A 25359-nucleotide genomic window follows, 5' to 3' on the forward strand; every position below is an offset into this window, starting at 1 on the left:
GAAGGGTACAGCTGCCGCCAGACCTTCAGCAGCTGGATACACTCTGCAGAAATACAGACGAACCAACAGCTTGGAAGACAAACCAAGATCTGGGCGTCCAAGGGTTTCCTCAGCAAGAAATGACCACATCCTGATCCGCATGTGCAGGGAAAACCACTGAATGACATCAAATGACGAATGACGTCAAACCAAACTGGTGTCCAGTGTTCCACCCACACTGTACGTGGCTGACTTTTAGATCAAGCCCCTGATCAATGAGAGACAGAGGTTAGCCCGGAGTCGTTGGGCCCAAGCACACAAGAACTGGACAGCCAGGAACTGGAAGAAGATTCTGTGGTCAGATGAGTCCAGTTTCCGGCTTTGTCCTCCTTCTGATAATGTGAGGGTACGCAGGTGGAGCTTGGTGGCATGGTGGAGGCAGTATCATGGTTTGGGGATGCATGAGTGCTGCTGGTGTTGGTCATCTCACTGTCTGTGATGGCACATTGGACACATGCTCCCTTCTTCACGTGCACTGTTCAGTCCAGGTCAAAACTGGATGATTCAACAAGATAATGCTCCTCACCACACATCCAGGGCCAGCAGAACTTGGCTGTAGGAGCACTGTATCCAGGTCTTAGAGTGGCCAGTTCAATCCCCGGACATGAGCCCCATTGAAAATCTGTGGTGGATTATCAAAAGGTCTGTTTCAAAGCGTAAACCAAAGAGTTTAGAAGAATTAAAAGCAGTAATTCAAGAAGAATGGGACAAGATTCCCCCTCAACAGTGTGAAAGGCTCGTGGGGAACATGCCAGCCAGGATTAGAGCTCTACTGCTAATGGAAGGACTACTACATATTCATTTGATGATGTGATGGTTTATTTTTGTTCAGTTTTGAACACATTCTGTTATTTGTTGACTTTTATACCAACAATGTTGAGAACTGACGTATTGAAACTGTCAAGAATTTAGTTTTGCACAGCAATCTTTATTATGACAAACATATGAAACCTAATGTACAGAGCAGCGTCATTGCGTAACATTAAATATGACTTAGTTCACACGGGTCGTTATGACGGGCTGATGGCGGTAAATATGCCGCGTCTCTCAGTGAGTGTGGGCCGCCGACGAACAGATGAATGTATGTTGAGTTTCGGCGGAGCAGCTCGTGGAAATCCAGCTCCTGGGGTTTTCGACCAGCACGCAGTCCGAGCCGTCGTTAGACCCGACGCGACCCTGCGGCGCCCCCCTCAGTCTGGAGAAGGACACGGACCGACCGTCAGCCCACATCCAGCGACCCGGACCTCCAGACAGACCTGAGGAACATGGAAGAGGAGTGGGCTACCTGGAAACTGGACAGTGACGGATCCTGACCGGGACACTCAGCAGACACTGGGGATGATTTAGTATTCTCATCCTAAATCTCTTTTTTCTGTATCTGGACTTTACATAAATCACTTGTTTCAGCCTGATGAAAGTCACAGTATCAGGTGATGAAGCACGATCGCAGCCTTAAAAGTCCTGAAAATGTTACCAAGGTGCAAGCAAACAAAAAGAAGACAAGTTTATCAGTGGACCTGAAACAATCAGAGAATATTAATGATACTGCTGTCAACTGGACTGTGGTCCATGAGGATTTCTGCAGGTTCCCCACATTAAATTCAAGACTTATTAGGCCTGTAATAACACTTCAAAGAATGGCACAAAGCCTGCAGGGAGTTTTCAGGACTGAACACAGAACACAACGGTTCTGGACCTTGTGAATCTTTGTTGCACGTTGAATCCGTCACTGATGAAAGCGTTCACTCACCGATCCAAAATGGCTTCTTCCCGGCAAACTTCCACAGCCAGGTCATGTCTCTCCTGGACTTCACACTGGTCAGGCTGCTGTTAAAGCTGACACAGTGGGAAGAGGAAATGTTAAACACTCAAACAAAGACAACTTGTTTATGCTCAGTGTTATACATATTTAAAGGCCTCACAGACCACCTGTTACTTCTTCTTGTTCTTTGTGTCCTCCACTTGAAGTTTACATTTTGTGTATTTAATGTCTTATAGATCTGAAAATGATCAAGTATTAAAAAACATTTGACTCTGAGCTGCCCTCTAGTGGATGTACGTGGGCAGTGACAGTTCCACCGTGTGAGATGGATGCATCTATTTTCATACAGGAAGCATAAACGAGCCTTTGTGGCAGCTGATGGCAGATTTCATCCCAGCTGAGACAGAGTTTCATGATAAAGACGAATGAGAAGATATTTTGTCGTTATAAATAGTGAAAGTGTGTGTTTACAGCAGAGAGCAGGTCCTCTCGGCGCTGGCCCAGCTGGCCACAGACGAGCTGAGGATGTAACAACGTCTCCTGTAGTGAGTCCAACCGTCAGGACACGAGCTGCTGACCGACTTCCCTGTCTGAGGACACAAACACAGGAATTCATCACACGACGAGAGGATTCTGCTGCAAGACAACCAGCTGTCACAGACAGACAATAACAAGTGTTCAGAGGCTGCATTTATACCTGACTTTCATCCAAACAGCCTTTTCTTCTTCCTCTTAGCAAAGTAAAAGAACACACAGTCCCTCATTCCTGCTTTCTGATATTTTAAATACTGCTGTGATTCTCTGAATCGGTGTGTGATTCTGCTTTTTAGATGAGTTATCTTGTTATTTGTGGTCTTGGTCTCTCTTCCAAAAGAAACGCTCAACGATACGACGACTTTCAGAGACAAAGTGTGAAGTTTCTGCTTCATAGCGCATGTTTGTGGATTTTTCTCTTGAAGGATGAGGTCGACTATTTTCTACATTTTGAGAAACAAAAACACTCTGTGGTGACGTACAGGTGTGTTATTCACTCATCTGTCATGGATCTCTTCAGTGACTCCTCTAGGCTCTCTCCACTTCTGGAAGACAGGACTTCCTTCCCCGACTCCAGCTCCTGGTCCAGCAGCTGGCTCAGGATGTCCTCTCGGGTCATCTTCTCTGGACCTGACGGGACGAGGAAACAAACACACACCTGAGTCGACTGTGGATCAGTGAAAACACCTCCTGTGTGTTTTTAAACACTCACTGCTCAGCTCCAGCTTCTTGCGGACTCCGGGCGTCTGGCCGAGGCGTTCGAGGCGTTCCTCCTCTTGGCGCTCAGACATTTTAGGGCCGACAGTTTGGTGGCAGAGTGCAGGGACTCGGCCTCGGCGGCGGTAGCAACCTTCCCCGCGCTCATCGTGGCCCTGCTGTACCTCACGTCCCCTGAGGAGGCTTTGCGCAGGATGGCGGGGTCCGGCGTGGGCAGGGCGCGCCGAGAGGGGCCGCGAGACGCCGGAGCTGCCGCGGGCGGGGAGCAGGGGGGCGAGGGAGGGAGGGAGGGTTTGGGACGGGGAGGAGGGGAGGAAGCCGGAGCCGGTTCAGCGGAGGCAGAGTCCACCACCCTGAAGGTCTTGGAGTCCCAGGACAGCTTCACATACAGAGTGTCTTTATCGTCAGAGTCCGGGAACGCGGCCGCTCCGTCCAGGTGCCTCACCTGTGAGCGAAAACAGACGGAGTTAAAGGGCCAGTTCAGACAAAAACACAAGAAAGCTGCTCTGTCCTGAACCAGGACCACAGCTGCAGAGGGACAGTCCTGGTTTCAGACAGATGTTACTGTGTGGGTGGTAGAAGTTTGACAGAGTGCGGTCAGATCCGTCTGCACCCCGAGAGGACCAACAATCACCTGCACAGGTCTGAGGATGGACTCGGCGTTGACCTCGTCGTCACAGCTGCGACCCTGATAGTAGAAGATCTCCTGCGGGTGAGGCTCTCTGCCCAGCAGCTTCAGTTTGCTCGGAGGCACTTCAGACACGCGGACGAACCACTGAACCACCGCCTTCTTCTGCTTCCCGCTCTCTGACACACAGCAGGAGGAAAGACACGTGAGAGACGTGAACCTGAACTCATCATGACCAACGGTTGTAGTTGATCCCAGTGGGAAGGCTTTGTCTTCAAACTGTGTCTTTATTCTCTCCTCTACCTTTCCCTGTCTGCACACATATATGATGAGAATAAAGGTCTGGAATGATGCAGTATTTTAACCGCTAACTGCACACTCTGTACAGGTGCAGTCTTCCACAAACTCGGCTACTTCCGGCTCCTCCTCCGGGACTCACCGTCACCGAACAGCCGGATGACTCTGGCCACGTACGGGTTGTCTTCATCCTCCCCCTCGATGAGGATGTGTTGGCCGGTGGAGATGACGGTGGTCCTCGGGAGACCCTCCACACTGATGGACAGAGAGCTGAGACACAGACCGAGAAATGACTCAGCGCCGCTTTGATTCATGTCACAATAAAAGCGCAGAGAAGTTGATTTGTCCAAAATAAAAGCATGAAATGTGATGAACAGTCAAAGCTGTGGAGACAGAAGAGTCGTCCTCACCTGTATTCACAGGTTTTTAACTTCCTGTTGAAACTTAAAGGCTCTCCACGCCACTTGTAGACTCTCCTGACTCTCAGTCTGGTGAAATACTTCATCCTGTTTCTTCTCTGTCAGATTCAACTCAGGAGAAGAAACACTGAAACACAGACTCTGGTCCCGGACTGAAGCCGATCTGCGCCGTTTATCTGCCTCGATTCAGAACCAGGATCGTGAAGGACGAAGACGTTACAGAGACACCGAGGACACCGAGAGAAACCGTCTGCATTTCCCGCGAAAATTACGTCACTTCCGCCGCGTCACCAGCGTGTCGGAGACTTTAGCGCCACCTGCTGCTTCGGAGGGAAAATACCTCCTGAATATCTGTTGATTCCTGTCAAATCTCTGAGAGTAAATCCTCCATATTGACTGTATAACTGTGCTGTTCTAACACACATGTTCTACCGGGTGGATACAGACAGTTTCTACATCAGGCTGATATATAACACAGGTGATACAGGAGGAATGAAACAGTCCAGGTGAGCAGTCTGTCCTGGATCAGGAAGATACAACACAACAGCTCAGGTATCTGAATCAGCAGCTGCTTCATTTCAACACTTTGAACCTGGAGCAACAAAACTCAGGTGAAAAGACTGAAACCATGTTTTCATGTTACAGCACAGAAACATTCAGTGTTGTTCTTTCCTGAACTCAAACCAGCACTGACCTCTGATCAGCTTCTCTCTACATGCATGGTTCATACTGACCCTGTGCTGCCTTCAGGTGACTGTAGGAAATATCTCAACTACAACCTGGAAACGTTTTCAGCAGCTGAAGTTTAAAACAAAGTGTTTCTGACTGTGAGATCAAATCAAATCTGTCAGGCTCAGATATGAAATCTACACTTTATTTTTAACATCATGTCACATCCAACGTCAGTGAACAAAGAAGCAGAGTGTTGATGACAGAAGTACAGAGCTGCAGACCATTTCAATGACTGTGTCACTGTCATTTCCTCACTAAAACCTCTCTGCAGTGTCCTCTGACTGTGATGATGGATGAATGGAGAAATACTAAAAAACAGAGGAACAATCTTTTCTTTTTTTCATAGGAACAGTGTGAGTAAATGTAAATGAATTATTATTCTGCTGTAAAAACACCAGAACTAAAGACGAGTCAAAGAGAAAAACTGTGGAAGAGAATGACTTGATTTGTGTAACACTGCTGAAGCCTCAGATTAACTTCAGCTCAACGTTATCAAGTTGAAGTCCAGACACACTGATGCTGCTCTGTCAGATCCAGAGGAACACACAGGGATGATGGTGGACTGGACTCTGTGTCTGACAGTGGAGCTGTTCTCAGATCAGTTCAGACTGCAGCACTGAGAGTCATCTCCACTTCTTCTGATTCCTCTGTCAGTCACTGCTGGATGAAGCTCTCCTCTCCACTCTACCTCCCAGTAACATGGTCCAGTCAGAGCCTCTCTACACACAAGCTGCTGCTGCTGCTGCTTCAACATCTGGATCATCAGGACACAGCTCATCCTCACTTCCAGCTGCAGAGAGAGAGAGACAGAGCAGAGAGGAGGTCAATCAGTGTTTACAGAGACTCTTCATCAGCTTCTGGCTGATCTGATTGGCTGACTGTTCTCTGTCTCTCTGTCTTTCTGTCCAATCCTGAAGCCTGTCACCATTCTCCTCTCACAGCTTCACTGAGGAAAGCAGCCACTGAGAAGGTCCCAGCTTTACAGGAAACACTGGATCTTTGCTCTGATACTAACTGTGTTTAGGACAATACTGATGGAAGCAGCATGGACTGACTCCAACTACTGACCTCAGAGTCTCCAGTCTACAGTCTGGACTCTGCAGAAAACCACACAGCTCCTTCACTCCTGAATCCTGCAGCTTGTTGTTGTCACTCAGGTCCAGATCTCTCAGATGGGAGGGGTTGGACTTCAGAGCTGAGACCAGAGAAGAACAGCTGATGTCTGACAACCTGCAGCCCCTCAACCTGAATAAAGAATAAAAGATGTGAGTTTAGGAGACAAAGTTCCTGCTTGAAACCATTCAGTGTTTCATCATCTGTTCAGAGCTGAAGAAGGTTTAGAATGAACAAGTTTAGAAACTGGAAACTCCAAACACCTGAACCAACAGGATGCAGGTTAAAAACAGTCAGAGACACAAAGGGAAAAACAGCTCTCATTAATATTAATGACAACATGCTGCTGTTTCAATAAAGACGTAGTGACTTCAGCTCTTAAACTCTGCAGCTCCACCACAGGCTCCATCTATACAAACTCAGGCTGTGCAGACACATTTATCTGAGATTCAACTAAAGATCCTCAAGTTTTCAAAGAGAACAAACATGTCAGACTGAACTTTGGAGAAATGTCAACACATTTATAGAAATATATATCAAATCAACTGGTTTATGGAACGACAGACAAAAAAACCTGCTGAACTGAGTTCAGATATTTAACCTGCTAAAACTTCTTTACAGTGTTGAAACAAACAGAAACAGAACTTGTTATTCTGAATATTTCAGTCAGTACAAACATTACAGAGCCTTAGAAAAGTGTTGGAACCATCAGCTACTGATTATAGATTTGTTATTGTCGGACAGATTCAATGTGTTTTTGTTGTTATTTAAAAACTCATGAGGTGAAATTTGAAGAGAAACAGTCACTGGACTAAACCACAGAAGAAGAAAACTGACTTTACCATTAAGATCCTCAGTGTGGATCAGTATAATATGAGCCGGATGTCTGCAGGTTAGAGTCAACACAACTTTCACATCAGATTCATCTCAGCACAGAAATAAAATATGGAGTCTGACCTCAGAGTCTCCAGTCTACAGTCTGGACTCTGCAGAAAACCACACAGCTCCTTCACTCCTGAATCCTGCAGGTAGTTGAGACTCAGGTCCAGTTCTCTCAGATGGGAGGGGTTGGACTTCAGAGCTGAGACCAGAGAAGAACAGCTGATCTCTGACAACCTGCAGTTCATCAACCTGAATAAAGAATAAAAGATGAAGATCAAATCATTGATAATCAGATCTGTCCTAATCAATGATCTTTGTATGATAATAATAATAATAATAATAATAATAATAATAATAATAATAATAATAATAATAATAATATCTTTCAAATCACCTGAGGAACTTTACAAAACCAGATTGTCAGTTAATGGAGTGAAACATGTCAAACCAACAGTGAGCTCCTTTAAACTTTTCCTCCTTCACACATTTAACAAGTAAATTCAACTGGATGAAAAAATACAACAATTTTCACACTTGTGTTAAAGATTAAAACACACACACACACAATTTGATCAAACAGACATTCATCCTGACAGGTCACTGAAATCAACTGAAAAATCTAACATTGTCCAAATATCAGCTGTGAGGATCTTCTGTCTGTTGTTGTGATAAAAATTGTCTTTGACCAACGACCACTGGACATTTTCTACAGTGTATTTAGAAAACATGAGTCCTCTGACTGGGAGAAATACCAGTGTGTGAGTTGTGAAGGTTTGATTGAAGTGAACAGACATTATTGATGACAACTGACTGAAATGAACTGAACCTGAAGGAATAATTCTCAGTGTGAGATCAGAACAACTGACAATATGGAACAACCACTATTTAACATGTCATTCATTCTAAATGAATGGATTCAAGTTCTGTGTGAAGATAAATGAGGTTCAGTTGTGGATTAAAGATAGAAGATCTCCAACAGTAACAGACAGTGAACTGACCCCAGAGTCTCCAGTCTACAGTCTGGACTCTGCAGAAAACCACACAGATCCTTCACTCCTGAATCCTGCAGCTTGTTGAAGCTCAGGTCCAGATCTCTCAGATGGGAGGGGTTGGACTTCAGAGCTGAGACCAGAGAAGAACAGCTGATCTCTGACAACCAGCAGCCCCTCAACCTGAATAAAGAATAAAAGATGAAGATCAAATCATTGATAATCAGATCTGTCCTGATCAATGAATAATAATAATAGTAACAACAACAATATTAATAATAATATGATTATCATCATTTGTATTAATAATAATAGATCTGTCTGTTGTTGTGATAAAAATTGTCTTTGACCAACGACCACTGGACATTTTCTACAGTGTATTTAGAAAACATGAGTCCTCTGACTGGGAGAAATACCAGTGTGTGAGTTGTGAAGGTTTGATTGAAGTGAACAGACATTATTCATGACAACTGACTGAAATGAACTGAACCTGAAGGAATAATTCTCAGTGTGAGATCAGGACAACTGACTGTGGAACAACCTGTCAGGAACCACCCTCAAAATGATTTTGGTTTCTGGGTTTTTGGTTTGAAGTTGTTTATCTAGTATTTCTAGTGTTTTTTGTTCCTGTTTGAATTTTGCTTCTTTTTTTTTTGCTTTTGCTGGTTTCTGTTTTTTTTTATTTTGGCATCCGTTCCCCTTCTGTTCCTGAAGCATGTACTACAAGCAAGTTCAACATACCCAGGATATCTTTTCGTTATCTGATTTTCTTCAACCTAACAACCACAGTGTCACTCAGCAGTCATACCATGGTGGTTTTCAACTTGTTAAGTCAACCCAGGGTTTCTTGATCCAGCAATGAGCATGTTCATGTTCCAAGATGCAGAGTTGTTAATTATAAGTAACATTATCAGAACCATGAGTAAAGTACTTAATACAATATGGGAAGAAATGCTTAAATCTGCAGGTAAATTTGGTAATAGCAATGTCCCAAACTCATAGGACGAGGTGTAAATAATATGATCACATGACTAGAACAGAAAAGAAATGTTAGAAATAATTTCCAGCTATTCAAATCAGACTGAGAACATAGGGTAAATAAGGACAGAAATTATTATTAAGTTTCTTTATGAGTCTCTAAACTTTATTTATGCCATTTCTTCTGATGATGAATAAAATGTCATGGACATGTGATGCAGATTTTTTAAAGGTAATGTTAGACTGTTTCTGCTGCCAGAGCAGAAAGGAGAGGAGACAAGTAGTTAAATGTCTGAAGAGGTCAAACTGACTGAAATGTTCATAATCATGAAACATATTTAACAGCGTGTGGATCATTCTTTTGCAGCTCCAGAGTCTCCTTTGTTATCCTGTGCTGCAGTGATTTATTTCTATTTAACATGTCATTCATTCTAAATGAATGGATTCAAGTTCTGTGTGAAGATAAATGAGCTTCAGTTGTGGATTAAAGACAGAAGATCTCCAACAGTAACAGACAGTGAACTGACCCCAGAGTCTCCAGTCTACAGTCTGGACTCTGCAGAAAACCACACAGCTCCTTCACTCCTGAATCCTGCAGGTCATTGTTACTCAGGTCCAGATGTCTCAGATGGGAGGGGTTGGACTTCAGAGCTGAGACCAGAGAAGAACAGCTGATCTCTGACAACCTGCAGTTCTTCAACCTGAATAAAGAATAAAAGATGAAGATCAAATCATTGATAATCAGATCTGTCCTAATCAATGATCTTTTCTCTAAAATGAGTAGAGTGACTTTGTCCTTCTGTTATTGTGGATCATCATAATGTCAGCCTTCTACAGACATCATCCAAATGTCAGCACAACATTCAGACACCTGTTCATGTCAACACAGATTCATAACATGCTGCTGACCTCAGTCAGTCTCTAACTAGAGGATCAATATCAGATCAGACACGTTGGACTAAAAGTCTGTTTGTTCTTTGGTTTTTTACACCACCTTCTTCTTCCTGTGTTTTGTAGCTGAGCAGGTTTGTGTCATTAGGTCCAAGTCTGCAAAGCAGCATGGAAAAGTTTCAAAGAGCTCACTGTTGGTTTGAATAAATCATGGCCTTTAACCTCTGACCTCTGCAGTAACATGGTGTTACAGTGAGTGTATGTGTGTGTGAGAGTGCAGTCAGTCTACAGGGTCATCAGGTGAGCACCCTCTCAATAACTGCTGTTTCACTGAGTCGGACCAATGACACCCAGAAGGCTCAACAGTGTGTCAGTGTCCCAGATCCAGCCACACTCTCAACACAACCCTCCACCACAGCTTCAATTCAGTCCAGTATCAGCAGCCACCAGTATGCTAACCAGCTACAAGCAGCTAACTCCACGTCAGGCTGCTCAGCATGTTGCTACCATCAGCAGGATCCTGCTCAACCCACCAAGCAACAGCCCAGTGATCACCCTCAGCTGCCTCATCTTAGCAAGGAACAAAGCATCCACTCACATTTACACAACTAGCCTGTTAAGATCATTAAGAGGCTAATTAGCATGCTAACAGAGTGCTACGCTAACAAGCAGACTGTCTGAGCCACCATATTTACTCACCTTGGTAATCCTCGAAACAAACCAGCTGAGCCTCTTCATTTTAGCAGCAACAAGTCAAACACTTGTGTTTAAAGCTTGATGAGTTCACACTACAGGTTCTGCTCTTACCTGTCTCTGCCTGTCTCACCTTTCTTCTAACCCACAGCCTGGAAGTGGAACTGGCTGCAGTGTCAGCCATGTTCTTCACTGCCTGCTTTAGACTCAGCTCTCTAACAGCCAGTTCAGGTAACAGGGACTGATCTGCCAACAAAGCCCTACAGCCAACCTCCACTGGACCTTAGGTCTCCAACCACACTCCTCTGCCTCTGCTGCCAGCTCTGTATATCTGAGCTGTTTCCTCTCATAGGACATTTCTACTGCGTCCTCCCATGGTCCTGTCAGCTCCACAACAACCTGCTGTGTTTCTGTCCACAACACAACATCTGCTCTGAGATCAGTGGGAGTGATCTCCTGAGGAACTATGGACTGTTTTCCTGAGTCTACTCTCATGTGTCAGTCCCTCCCTGCCTTCAGCTGTCCTGCATCATGCACTTCCTGAGTTCTTCACCCTCTCAAACAAGTCAAATCCCATCTTGTTTCCTTTTTTTATCCACTGACTTTACCTCTGAGAGCTTCCTGCTGCTGGACACCTCAGCACCTGGTGATGTCTCCAGGTGAAGCTCAGAAACTCAGATTTGATGGTGTCATTCATCATCATCACCTCTGTGACTTTAGCTTGGTGCAGTATTTGTTTGATGAAGACAGATGCAGCTTTTGTCACGTTCAAATGAGCAGATCTGATTTTCATCAACTTTCTTGTTTCAACAAACTTGTACCTTCTCTACTGCTCTAAATCACAAACACTGTGACTGGTCTCACCTTCTTCTTTTTCTACTAATTACAACAGAGAGTCTTTTCTCTTCACCAGCTCATTTTTAAATCCTCACACAGAAATCACTAAAATGTACCAACCAATGAAAAACTCAAACTTTAAAGATTTGAACTGAATATAGAGAAAAAACAGCTCCAGTCAGTGAACTGACCTCAGAGTCTCCAGTCTACAGTTTGGACTCTCCAGTCCATAGGACAGTATCTTCACTCCTGAATCCTCCAGGTTGTTTCCACTCAGGTTCAGTTCTGTCAGATGGGAGGGGTTGGACTTCAGAGCTGAGGCCACGACTTCACAGTGAATCTCTGAGAGTCCACAGTTATAAAGTCTGTGATTAGAGAAAATATAAAATCAGAATAAAATCAGACAGTTTGAAATGAAAACACACTCAGTGTATATGACAACACAACATGATCAACATCTGCTCTTCACATCTGTGGTTCAGCTCATCTCATCTTATTGTGTTTGACATGAAACAATAACTCTCATCACTCTCTCTCAGACCTGCAGACTTTTAATGGGAATCTTTGTTTTGCAGATGAAGGGAGGGAAAATGACGTCACCTTTATGTTTCCATCATGTGATTTGATCCCAGAGTCAGAATGAAGCCATCTTGTTTAGAAAAACATGTAGATTGTCCACTGTTTTTAAACTGACTCCAGAACATTTCTGATGAGTTCAGCTCAGAGAACAATTCAATAGAATCTCTGTTTGCTGCATGGTTTTCACATCATGTCATCAGAAGAACAGGACATTGACCTTTGGTGTGTATAAGAAGACTGAATTCTCCTCTACAGCAACAAGAGAGAAAACACCTGAGAGTTTCTGTCTCATTTAACATCATATATGGAAAGACTTTCAACTATTACCATTAAACTTCAACAACTTCACTGTTTCAAATGAAAAGTTGAAGAAGCAATAAAGCTCATCTTCACTCTTGGTCTGGTGTGACCAGTAGTTGATGGAGGCTAATGTTAATGTCAGCAAACTTTAAATAGATAATGTTGGTAAATGACATTACTGAGTCACTTCACTCATTTGATGACTTTTCTCTACTTGTTCCATCATGTTTTAGCATTAACCATTAGCCCAGAAGTGTTTGTTGTTACCACAGTGACTGCTGTTTGAGCTTTTGGATAGAAAATGTCATCACTTCATCATCTTATCCTGTTAGACATTAGACAATAATTTAATACTGTGTAGATCTGAACAACTAAACTACTAATCTACTGACTGATAATTGTAATGATCATGTCTGGACTCACCGAGCCTTTCTGCAGTTCCTCACAGCTGGGATCAGTCTCAGTCGTCCCTCCTCTGATGTGTTGTACTTGTTTAAGTCCAACTCATCCAGAACCTCCTCTGACATCTGCAGCATGTAGGCCAGAGCTGAGCACTGGATCTCAGAGAGACTCTTCTTTGATCTGTTCTCTGACTTCAGGAACTCTTGGATCTCCTGATGGACTGAGTGGTCGTTCATCTCCATCAGACAGTGGAAGATGTTGATGCTTCTGTCAGGAGAGGTGTTGGACATGTTCATCTTCTTCAGGTTGTTGATGGCTCTCTGGATGATTTCTGGACTGTTCTCTGTCTGACCCAGCAGACCTCCTAAGAGTCTCTGGTTGGACTCCAGAGAGAGGCCATGAAGGAAGCGAACAAACAGGTCCAGGTGGCCATTTTTACTTTGAAGGGATTTCTCCATGGCTCTGCTCAGGAAGACATCCAGAGATGGACCACTGTTTCCAAAAATCTTAGAAATCTTCCCAAGAAAAGTTTTTGGTTTTGAGTCTCTGTCTTTCCCCAGGAACTTCTTCAGTACCTGTGTCTTCCTGTTGGTGAAACAGTGGAACATGTAGACTGCAGCCAGAAACTCCTGAACGCTCAGATGAACAAAGCAGTAGACTGTTTTCTGGAAGATCACACTCTCTCTTTTGAAGATCTCTGTACAAACTCCTGAGTACACCAAGGCCTCTGTCACATCAAGACCACACTGCTCCAGGTCTTCTTGGTAGAACATGATGTTTCCTTTCTCCAGTTGTTCAAACGCCAGCCTCCCCAGCTTCAGAAGAACTTCCCTGTCAGCCTCCATCAGCTCCTGTGGACTCGTCTCATGTCCCTCATGGTACTTGTTCTTCTTCCTCTTTGTCTGAACCAGCAGGAAGTGTGAGTACAGGTCAGTCAGGGTCTTGGGCAGCTCTCCTCTCTGCTCTGTAGTCAACATGTGCTCCAGAACTGTAGCAGTGATCCAGCAGAAGACTGGGATTTGACACATGATGTGGAGGCTCCTGGAGGTCTTGATGTGTGAGATGGTTCTGTTGGACAGCTCTTCATCACTGGATCTCCTCCTGAAGTACTCCTCCTTCTGTGGGTCAGTGAAGCCTCGTACTTCTGTTACCCTGTCAACACATGAAGGAGGGATCTGATTGGCCGCTGCAGGTCTGGAAGTTATCCAGACCAGAGCCGAGGGAAGCAGATTCCCCTGGATGAGGTTTGTCAGCAGCTCGTTGACTGATGACTTCTGTGTGACGTCAGACACAACCTTCCTGTTGAAATCCAGTGAAAGTCTGCTTTCATCCAGGCCGTCAAAGATGAACAGAACTTTACAGACAGCCAGCTTCTCTGCTGTGACCTTCTGTAATGTTGGATGGAAAACATGGAGCAGCGTGAGAAGACTGTACTGCTCATCTCTGACCAGGTTCAGCTCCCTGAACGAAAGCAGAACCAGCAGACTGACATCTTGGTTTTCCAAGCCCTCTGCCCAGTCCAGAGTCAACTTCTGCACTGAGAAGGTTTTTCCAACACCAGCGACGCCGTTGGTCAGAACCACTCTGATGTGTCTCTGTTGGTCAGGTAAGGCTTTAAAGATGTCCTGGCACCTGATTGGAGTGTCATAGAGGGTCTTCTCCTTGGAAGCTGTCTCCAGCTGCCTCACCTCATGTTGGGTATTAACCTCTTCACTCTGTCCCTCTGTGATGTAGAGCTCAGTGTAGATCCTGTTGAGGAGGGTTCTACTTCCTGTTCCATCAGTTCCTTCAGTCACACGTTCACATCTCCTCCTCAGACTGATCTTATGTTCATCTAAAACCTCCTGCAGACCACTATCTGCTGAAAGACAACAAACAATGTCAGACTAAAGAAAGACAATCTGATTCTTTTCATCAGCTCCAGAAAAACAAGCAGAGAAAAGCTTTTTCATGTTGTGCTCTTTAGAATCATCTTAAATGTCAGAGCTGTGTGATAGAACAAATGACTCTGTAGAAAACAACAAGTCCTGTTTTTAGAAATGAAGACATCAGCAGACACATGTTCAGTCTTACTTTGTACAGTGCTGGTCTGACTGGCTGTCTGCAGTACAGGTCTTGTTCTGGATCTTTGTCCACACTGGGGACAGGAGGAGTCTCCTGAGGGACCAGACTGGTCCCAGTATGAGGTGATGCACTGTCTGCAGAACCAGTGTCCACAGCTGGTAGAGACTGGATCCTTCAGGACGTCCTGACACAGATCACAGCAGGACAGCTGCTCCTCCACAGAGACACCACTCCTCTTCTTCTCTCTGTGAAGACATCAACACATTCATTATGAGATGTTACATCAGTGGAAGACAAACCCACAGCTCACAGGTTGAATTCAGCTCCATATTCTTTATATTATTGCAGAGACAAATCACAAAGCTGTGTGTATAAATTCACATTCCTTGCTCCATTCGTTGCACACTTGAACAAGAGAAAGTTAATTTGACAACACAGAAATGCTGCTCTTCTTCAGTGTTTCCTGCACAAAACCTCTGAGCAGTTCTTTACTAAATCAATGCACATACTGTATGACTGTGGGGCCAGAAACTCTCAGTAAATATCCACCCAGGACACCAACTACTACTGATGCTGAAATACATTTCAACACTGAATCATCTTCAGGTCAGTTCACAGTAGAAACTGTCTCTTACTTTGTGTCTGAAGGTCCAGGTTCTTTACTGAAGTTTAGAGGATGATCTTTAGACCAGTCACTCTTCATAGACAGACAGCTGGATCCTGGAGACTCTGCTCTCCGTCTGTGGAAAAGGTAGTGATGTTCACTAGTGACAGACCGATATGGTTTTTTCAGGGCCGATACTGATTATTAGTAGTCAAGAAGGCCGATAACCGATATTTGGAGCTGATATTCATTTACAGTAAAAATGAAAATATTGGCATCAAATCATCAAATCAAATCAAATCGAATCAAATTTTATTTATATAGCGCCAATTCACAACAGAAGTTATCTGGAGGCACTGTACATATAGAGCAGGTCTAGACCGTACTCTTTATCTTATAAAATTTACAGAGAGAAACCCAACAGATCCACCATGAGCAGCACTAGGCGACCGTGGCAAGGAAAAACTTCCTTTAAGAGGCAGAAACCTCGAACAGAACCGGCATCAAAATTTTGAATAATACAAACTCCAGCAACTTTGTTTAAATGCCTTTAAGCCTATGTTTATTAAACAGCTTTTCAGATTTACAACATGTTAAAGATTTTTTTTATCTTAGACAATAGACATCTTTGTTTTTTAAATTCTAACAAAAAGTGCAGGGAGCTCCCAGGGTCAGCAGCATCTCTTATAAAGTTAACTGAAATTTTAATTAAATAAATAAATAGCTTCCTGAAGTTTTATAAAGTAAATAAAACAAAGTTAAATAAAATTTGCACAGAAATGTGAATCTCAAATCAATTAGTAGTCCCAACTGAGCAGCACCAGATTGAGCTGCAGAAAGCAGAGTTGCTCAGTGTGTGTGAGCACTGTGCATGCACAGCTTTCACTCTGATTGGCTGTTGCCATGGCTCTGTGTGTAACCAATCAGATGGAGCTGTGGGCGGGACAGAGAGGCACAGCTTCATCAGTGTCAAAATAACCCAGTTTTAAATTGATCTCTCGATATGCGTCAAATGCCGAATATCGGCGCCGATAATCAGCCAGGCCGATAATCGGTCGATCCCTAATGTTCACTTGTCTATCTGAACATCAACACTTAATATTACAGTGACGTAGATCAGGAAGTAAAGTTCTGTGAAACATGGCAGATGTTGCTCTGTTGTCTTGTGTTCCAGTAACATATGATGCATCTTTTAACTTCTCTTTCTCTCTCTGTGTCTGAAAGGACAGAGTCAGAGTTTACACCTGTTATTCTGAGACTTCATATTTCCTGCTGTAGAGATCAGTCAGTGGAGATATGTCAGATTCAGCATTGTATTTAAAGAAATGTACACTTCCTGCTCCTGGGGATGGGTTCCACTTCCCAGGTTCATTTTGGATCCAGTTGCAGGTTGGTAAAATACTCAGATTCATTAAGCTCTGCAGCAGATGAATCCATCATCAAATCTTCATGTTTAGTTTCTGTTGCCTCTCTGACACCACAGGTTTCACGTAAAAAGTAACCAAACATGATCAACAGCAACACTGTTGTTACCAACAAACATGGCCATCTGGATTAAATGTTCCAAAGTCAACGACACAACAGGAAAATGTCATATTTACAGGAGGAGCAACCAGTCATTTGTTTAAATGTTCATCTACTGTCCAACATGTTTAAATACAACATTAGAAAACTGAATCATCTTCAGGTCAGTTCACAGTAGAAACGGTCTCTTACTTTGTGTCTGAGGGTCCAGGTTCATTACTGAACTCTGGAGGATTAAAATTTTTGGACCAGTCACTCTTCATAGACAGACAGCTGGATCCTGGAGACTCTGCTCTGTCCTCCTCTTCCTCCAAATCCTTCATCTTCTCTGGTCTGAGAGGTAAACCTGTAACACTGGAGACACACACACAGTTTAATAAACCCAGTCACTTCTCCATCTTAGTTATTTGACATTAGTAGAATTAAAACCATGAGTATTTTCTATCCATCATAAAGACAAACTGTGACTGTGGTTTAAACCCAACAACTGCTCAGACTTCACATAAACATCACATGTTCCATATTTATCTGTGAGAGCGAAGAAACCAGGAAAATAAAAAAGGGAACAACATGTGAAGATGTGACTCTGAGACTCTGTGACTTTATACTGGGGGTTTATCTATAATACAGTACGACGGTCTAAACACAAACATTCAGCAGATGAATCAATAATGTGAACAATCATTATTTATAGACCTGATATTATCACTCACCCTGCACACGTCCTGTTTATTTCTGCTGTGGAGTCAAAATGGCGTCTGGACTGACTTCATACTTTCACTTTCAGTCTGTTTGTTTCGTCCTCTTCTCTTGTTTTCTCTGTGTTCGGTTCAAACCTGTGATTCCGTTATATCCTCTTTCACCCTCCTGTCTTTCTCGGCGCTGGACCCACAGAAAACCAACTTTTCTCACGATTTTACTTCGTTAAACTTCGACGAGCTTCGACCTCTGCATTAAAATCAGCGCAGTAACGCTCAGCCGCTCCTAACGGAAATAAACGGTTGGAAAAGTCGCTCCCAACGTTCAACAGTCACTCACAGCTCAAACTATGAAGCTTTCAGATGAAGTTTTCTGACTGTCCGCGCGCTGTTAGCTACGAACACGGAGACGACGCCTTCGATTTCCGGTGAAAGTTTATTTTCCGGGTCTGCAAATACTCCTACAATCCACCAGGTGGTTGTTTGAACGTGACGTAGGATCCACGTCTACGTAGCCTACGCTGTCGTGTGTATTTACGTTAGTGTGCACGTGTCGCTCTGCAGGTTCTGAGCTAAAGAAAAATCTAAAGGTGATTACATTAGATTTTAATTATCCAGGTCATAAATGAGCTCAGATTCATTTGATCAGCAGCTGGAATAAACCCAGAAACACTGCGACTCTAAAGTCATTAACACTGTTATTTTTGAAGTTTCAGTTGCTCAACTTTCCTTCACTTCTATTATACTTTCTTCCATCCAGACATGTCAGTGCTGTGAACTGGTGAAATAAAAGTCATCACACAGGTTCTGCTGAAAGAGTGGAGGAAACAGGAAACATGTAATAAAAGAAGAATAAAACTAGTTTCATCATGCAAACAGTGTAATTTACTCTGTCCAACTTTGTTTCATCGCAAAGCATCATCAAAGTTCTCTGTGGTGTTGTGTCGCCCTCTGCTGGCCACACCACAAACCTATTACAGCCACAGTTGTAGACAGTTAAATCCTGAATGAAGTGATAAACAGCTTCAGTGGTTCAAAGTAGCTGCAGTCAGGCTTTAATGTTAGAAAATAACCTGAAGTTGAAAATGAGTGTTTACAGTCTGTTGGTGAAGACTTCAATCTTTGAAAGAAATATTTTCAGCTGTACATGTTTATCTTTGTGTGTGAACCTGAAGCTGTAAAACTAACATTTTAACAGTGACAGCTGTGATGATCAGTTTTTATATGATATCATTCAGTTCTTCCTCCTTATCTTTTATTGTTTGATCAGAGGTGGACCTGGACCTCATGGACCTGGACCTCGTTCTGTTTCCAGGCGGTGATCAGCTGCTCAGAGGAGATGTAATGTTTATGGTCTTTAAAAGACCTTCATGTATAATTTACAGTTCCTAGATGACTTGATGTAGCAGAAGTTGCAGAATAACAGCATGAGCATTTGTCACGAGCTTCATCAGTGATCCACTAATGAAGGTCGTGCTTTTTATTAAAAGACACCATTTTTGTGGCCGTGCTTCGTGTCTATATAAAGCCAGCACATTTAAAAAGTTCTTCAGAGACAAAAATGGCTAAAACAAGGAACCTAACGCAGGAAACACCTGAAGATACAGATTCTCAGCCAGGAAGGGTACAGCTGCCGCCAGACCTTCAGCAGCTGGATACACTCTGCAGAAATACAGACGAACCAACAGCTTGGAAGACAAACCAAGATCTGGGCGTCCAAGGGTTTCCTCAGCAAGAAATGACCACATCCTGATCCGCATGTGCAGGGAAAACCACTGAATGACATCAAATGACGAATGACGTCAAACCAAACTGGTGTCCAGTGTTCCACCCGCACTGTACGTGGCCGACTTTTAGATCATGGCTTAAGGTCCTACAAGGCTGTCAAGAAGCCCCTGATCAATGAGAGACAGAGGTTAGCCTGGAGTCGTTGGGCCCAAGCACACAAGAACTGGACAGCCAGGAACTGGAAGAAGATTCTGTGGTCAGATGAGTCCAGTTTCCGGCTTTGTCCTCCTTCTGATAATGTGAGGGTACACAGGTGGAGCTTGGTGGCATGGTGGAGGCAGTATCATGGTTTGGGGATGCATGAGTGCTGCTGGTGTTGGTCATCTCACTGTCTGTGATGGCACATTGGACACATGCTCCCTTCTGCACGTGCACTGTTCCATCGAGGTCAAAACTGGATGTTTCAACAAGATAATGCTCCTCACCACACATCCAGGGCCAGCAGAACCCACTGAAAATCTGTGGTGGATTATCAAAAGGTCTGTTTCAAAGCATAAACCAAAGAATGTAGAAGAATTAAAAGCAGTAACTCAAGAAGAATGGGACAAGATTCCCCCTCAACAGTATGAAAGGCTTGTGGGGAACATGCCAGCCAGGATTAGAGCTCTACTGCTAATGGAAGGACTACTACATATTCATTTGATGATGTGATGGTTTATTTTTGTTCAGTTTTGAACACATTCTGTTATTTGTTGACTTTTATACCGACAATGTTGAGAACTGACGTATTGAAACTGTCAAGAATTTAGTTTTGCGCAGCAATCTTTATTATGACAAACATATGAAACCTAATGTACAGAGCAGCGTCATTGCGTAACATTAAATATGACTTAGTTCACACGGGTCGTTATGACGGGCTGATGGCGGTAAATATGCCGCGTCTCTCAGTGAGTGTGGGCCGCCGACGAACAGATGAATGTATGTTGAGTTTCGGCAGAGCAGCTCGTGGAAATCCAGCTCCTGGGGTTTTCGACCAGCACACAGTCCGAGCCGTCGTTAGACCCGACGCGACCCTGCGGCGCCCCCCTCAGTCTGGAGAAGGACACGGACCGACCGTCAGCCCACATCCAGCGACCCGGACCTCCAGACAGACCTGAGGAACATGGAAGAGGAGTGGGCTACCTGGAAACTGGACAGTGACGGATCCTGACCGGGACACTCAGCAGACACTGGGGATGATTTAGTATTCTCATCCTAAATCTCTTTTTTCTGTATCTGGACTTTACATAAATCACTTGTTTCAGCCTGATGAAAGTCACAGTATCAGGTGATGAAGCACGATCGCAGCCTTAAAAGTCCTGAAAATGTTACCAAGGTGCAAGCAAACAAAAAGAAGACAAGTTTATCAGTGGACCTGAAACAATCAGAGAATATTAATGATACTGCTGTCAACTGGACTGTGGTCCATGAGGATTTCTGCAGGTTCCCCACATTAAATTCAAGACTTATTAGGCCTGTAATAACACTTCAAAGAATGGCACAAAGCCTGCAGGGAGTTTTCAGGACTGAACACAGAACACAACGGTTCTGGACCTTGTGAATCTTTGTTGCACGTTGAATCCGTCACTGATGAAAGCGTTCACTCACCGATCCAAAATGGCTTCTTCCCGGCAAACTTCCACAGCCAGGTCATGTCTCTCCTGGACTTCACGCTGGTCAGGCTGCTGTTAAAGCTGACACAGTGGGAAGAGGAAATGTTAAACACTCAAACAAAGACAACTTGTTTATGCTCAGTGTTATACATATTTAAAGGTCTCACAGACCACCTGTTACTTCTTCTTGTTCTTTGTGTCCTCCACTTGAAGTTTACATTTTGTGTATTTAATGTCTTATAGATCTGAAAATGATCAAGTATTAAAAAACATTTGACTCTGAGCTGCCCTCTAGTGGATGTACGTGGGCAGTGACAGTTCCACCGTGTGAGATGGATGCATCTATTTTCATACAGGAAGCATAAACGAGCCTTTGTGGCAGCTGATGGCAGATTTCATCCCAGCTGAGACAGAGTTTCATGATAAAGACGAATGAGAAGATATTTTGTCGTTATAAATAGTGAAAGTGTGTGTTTACAGCAGAGAGCAGGTCCTCTCGGCGCTGGCCCAGCTGGCCACAGACGAGCTGAGGATGTAACAACGTCTCCTGTAGTGAGTCCAACCGTCAGGACACGAGCTGCTGACCGACTTCCCTGTCTGAGGACACAAACACAGGAATTCATCACACGACGAGAGGATTCTGCTGCAAGACAACCAGCTGTCACAGACAGACAATAACAAGTGTTCAGAGGCTGCATTTATACCTGACTTTCATCCAAACAGCCTTTTCTTCTTCCTCTTAGCAAAGTAAAAGAACACACAGTCCCTCATTCCTGCTTTCTGATATTTTAAATACTGCTGTGATTCTCTGAATCGGTGTGTGATTCTGCTTTTTAGATGAGTTATCTTGTTATTTGTGGTCTTGGTCTCTCTTCCAAAAGAAACGCTCAACGATACGACGACTTTCAGAGACAAAGTGTGAAGTTTCTGCTTCATAGCGCATGTTTGTGGATTTTTCTCTTGAAGGATGAGGTCGACTATTTTCTACATTTTGAGAAACAAAAACACTCTGTGGTGACGTACAGGTGTGTTATTCACTCATCTGTCATGGATCTCTTCAGTGACTCCTCTAGGCTCTCTCCACTTCTGGAAGACAGGACTTCCTTCCCCGACTCCAGCTCCTGGTCCAGCAGCTGGCTCAGGATGTCCTCTCGGGTCATCTTCTCTGGACCTGACGGGACGAGGAAACAAACACACACCTGAGTCGACTGTGGATCAGTGAAAACACCTCCTGTGTGTTTTTAAACACTCACTGCTCAGCTCTAGCTTCTTGCGGACTCCGGGCGTCTGGCCGAGGCGTTCGAGGCGTTCCTCCTCTTGGCGCTCAGACATTTTAGGGCCGACAGTTTGGTGGCAGAGTGCAGGGACTCGGCCTCGGCGGCGGTAGCAACCTTCCCCGCGCTCATCGTGGCCCTGCTGTACCTCACTTCCCCTGAGGAGGCTTTGCGCAGGATGGCGGGGTCCGGCGTGGGCAGGGCACGCCGAGAGGGGCCGCGAGACGCCGGAGCTGCCGCGGGCGGGGAGCAGGGGGGCGAGGGAGGGAGGGAGGGTTTGGGACGGGGAGGAGGGGAGGAAGCCGGAGCCGGTTCAGCGGAGGCAGAGTCCACCACCCTGAAGGTCTTGGAGTCCCAGGACAGCTTCACATACAGAGTGTCTTTATCGTCAGAGTCCGGGAACGGGGCCGCTCCGTCCAGGTGCCTCACCTGTGAGGGAAAACAGACGGAGTTAAAGGGCCAGTTCAGACAAAAACACAAGAAAGCTGCTCTGTCCTGAACCAGGACCACAGCTGCAGAGGGACAGTCCTGGTTTCAGACAGATGTTACTGTGTGGGTGGTAGAAGTTTGACAGAGTGCGGTCAGATCCGTCTGCACCCCGAGAGGACCAACAATCACCTGCACAGGTCTGAGGATGGACTCGGCGTTGACCTCGTCGTCACAGCTGCGACCCTGATAGTAGAAGATCTCCTGCGGGTGAGGCTCTCTGCCCAGCAGCTTCAGTTTGCTCGGAGGCACTTCAGACACGCGGACGAACCACTGAACCACCGCCTTCTTCTGCTTCCCGCTCTCTGACACACAGCAGGAGGAAAGACACGTGAGAGACGTGAACCTGAACTCATCATGACCAACGGTTGTAGTTGATCCCAGTGGGAAGGCTTTGTCTTCAAACTGTGTCTTTATTCTCTCCTCTACCTTTCCCTGTCTGCACACATATATGATGAGAATAAAGGTCTGGAATGATGCAGTATTTTAACCGCTAACTGCACACTCTGTACAGGTGCAGTCTTCCACAAACTCGGCTACTTCCGGCTCCTCCTCCGGGACTCACCGTCACCGAACAGCCGGATGACTCTGGCCACGTACGGGTTGTCTTCATCCTCCCCCTCGATGAGGATGTGTTGGCCGGTGGAGATGACGGTGGTCCTCGGGAGACCCTCCACACTGATGGACAGAGAGCTGAGACACAGACCGAGAAATGACTCAGCGCCGCTTTGATTCATGTCACAATAAAAGCGCAGAGAAGTTGATTTGTCCAAAATAAAAGCATGAAATGTGATGAACAGTCAAAGCTGTGGAGACAGAAGAGTCGTCCTCACCTGTATTCACAGGTTTTTAACTTCCTGTTGAAACTTAAAGGCTCTCCACGCCACTTGTAGACTCTCCTGACTCTCAGTCTGGTGAAATACTTCATCCTGTTTCTTCTCTGTCAGATTCAACTCAGGAGAAGAAACACTGAAACACAGACTCTGGTCCCGGACTGAAGCCGATCTGCGCCGTTTATCTGCCTCGATTCAGAACCAGGATCGTGAAGGACGAAGACGTTACAGAGACACCGAGGACACCGAGAGAAGCCGTCTGCATTTCCCGCGAAAATTACGTCACTTCCGCCGCGTCACCAGCGTGTCGGAGACTTTAGCGCCACCTGCTGCTTCGGAGGGAAAATACCTCCTTAATATCTGTTGATTCCTGTCAAATCTCTGAGAGTAAATCCTCCATATTGACTGTATAACTGTGCTGTTCTAACACACATGTTCTACCGGGTGGATACAGACAGTTTCTACATCAGGCTGATATATAACACAGGTGATACAGGAGGAATGAAACAGTCCAGGTGAGCAGTCTGTCCTGGATCAGGAAGATACAACACAACAGCTCAGGTATCTGAATCAGCAGCTGCTTCATTTCAACACTTTGAACCTGGAGCAACAAAACTCAGGTGAAAAGACTGAAACCATGTTTTCATGTTACAGCACAGAAACATTCAGTGTTGTTCTTTCCTGAACTCAAACCAGCACTGACCTCTGATCAGCTTCTCTCTACATGCATGGTTCATACCGACCCTGTGCTGCCTTCAGGTGACTGTAGGAAATATCTCAACTACAACCTGGAAACGTTTTCAGCAGCTGAAGTTTAAAACAAAGTGTTTCTGACTGTGAGATCAAATCAAATCTGTCAGGCTCAGATATGAAATCTACACTTTATTTTTAACATCATGTCACATCCAACGTCAGTGAACAAAGAAGCAGAGTGTTGATGACAGAAGTACAGAGCTGCAGACCATTTCAATGACTGTCACTGTCATTTCCTCACTAAAACCTCTCTGCAGTGTCCTCTGACTGTGATGATGGATGAATGGAGAAATACTAAAAAACAGAGGAACAATCTTTTCTTTTTTTCATAGGAACAGTGTGAGTAAATGTAAATGAATTATTATTCTGCTGTAAAAACACCAGAACTAAAGACGAGTCAAATATAAGGCAGAGAACACAACATTATTTAAAGTGCAGTTAATTAGTGATTAGTGATGAAATCCATGATACTTGTTGACTCACCATTATAATGGACAGATGAAGATTTAACACAACGTTAATGGAAGAGATGGAGGATAAAAACAACATGTTCCTCCTGTACAATAATACAGTGTGAAGTTGAGCTGAAGAGAACATGAGGCTTCAACAGTCTGAGTTCAACTAATGGTCCAAAGTTCAAGTGATTTCAGAATGAAATTCCCTCTTTGTGAAGCTCAGCCAGGAAACTGTTGAGAGCAACACAAACAGACTGGAACTGTGGAAGAGAATGACTTGATTTGTGTAACACTGCTGAAGCCTCAGATTAACTTCAGCTCAACGTTATCAAGTTGAAGTCCAGACACACTGATGATGCTCTGTCAGATCCAGAGGAACACACAGGGATGATGGTGGACTGGACTCTGTGTCTGACAGTGGAGCTGTTCTCAGATCAGTTCAGACTGCAGCACTGAGAGTCATCTCCACTTCTTCTGATTCCTCTGTCAGTCACTG

At 44.5% G+C, this 25359-nt stretch overlaps 2 protein-coding genes across 55 annotated transcripts in view; both read right to left on the reverse strand.

Moving 5' to 3' along the window:
* Positions 1-25359, reverse strand: part of LOC108883302 (uncharacterized) — a 49114-nt gene that overhangs the window by 12765 nt on the left and 10990 nt on the right. For 27 of the 50 annotated variants that reach the window (XM_051077033.1, XM_051077034.1, XM_051077032.1 and 24 more), the window contains 9 exons: positions 17177-17338; positions 15492-15596; positions 14866-15101; positions 12814-14653; positions 11703-11876; positions 9618-9791; positions 8122-8295; positions 7199-7372; positions 6197-6373 (listed from right to left, as the gene is read on the reverse strand). In XM_051077033.1, coding sequence (XP_050932990.1) covers positions 6197-6373; positions 7199-7372; positions 8122-8295; positions 9618-9791; positions 11703-11876; positions 12814-14653; positions 14866-15101; positions 15492-15596; positions 17177-17338 — 3216 coding nt within the window. The remainder of the gene's footprint in view (positions 1-6196; positions 6374-7198; positions 7373-8121; positions 8296-9617; positions 9792-11702; positions 11877-12813; positions 14654-14865; positions 15102-15491; positions 15597-17176; positions 17339-25359) is intronic. The other 23 variants (XM_051077035.1, XM_051077038.1, XM_051077039.1 and 20 more) reach the window with 16 other exon arrangements.
* LOC108883357 (origin recognition complex subunit 1) lies at positions 1241-24371 on the reverse strand. 5 transcript variants are annotated; one of them, XR_007814866.1, is made up of 8 exons: positions 23656-24371; positions 23388-23515; positions 22955-23127; positions 22316-22765; positions 22086-22233; positions 2273-2391; positions 1790-1875; positions 1241-1295 (listed from the first exon to the last, which is right to left on the reverse strand). XR_007814866.1 is itself a non-coding variant. In XM_051077050.1 (5 exons), the coding sequence occupies exons 1-4, from the start codon at positions 23748-23750 to the stop codon at positions 22325-22327; spliced, it is 837 nt and encodes a 278-aa protein (XP_050933007.1). In that variant the 5' UTR covers positions 23751-24371; the 3' UTR covers positions 21666-22233; positions 22316-22324. The 5 variants fall into 5 exon arrangements, 1 of the variants encoding a protein (XP_050933007.1); XR_007814868.1 differs by lacking the exons at positions 1241-1295; positions 2273-2391 and adding an exon at positions 21541-21659 and having other exon boundaries at positions 1857-1875; XR_007814867.1 differs by lacking the exons at positions 1241-1295; positions 1790-1875; positions 2273-2391 and adding exons at positions 21125-21143; positions 21541-21659.

This window comes from Lates calcarifer, linkage group LG17, assembly GCF_001640805.2.
Source record: "Lates calcarifer isolate ASB-BC8 linkage group LG17, TLL_Latcal_v3, whole genome shotgun sequence".
Classification (NCBI taxonomy): Eukaryota; Metazoa; Chordata; class Actinopteri; family Centropomidae; genus Lates; species Lates calcarifer.

Coding starts and splice junctions, on each gene's coding strand:
- LOC108883357 (XM_051077050.1), bottom strand. CDS start 23,750: ATGAAGTATTTCACCAGACTGAGAGTCAGGAGAGTCTACAAGTGGCGT. Junction 23,128..23,387: donor CATCCGGCTGTTCGGTGACG/GTGAGTCCCGGA, acceptor GCTGTGTGTCAG/AGAGCGGGAAGCAGAAGAAG. Junction 22,766..22,954: donor CCATCCTCAGACCTGTGCAG/GTGATTGTTGGT, acceptor TTTCCCTCACAG/GTGAGGCACCTGGACGGAGC.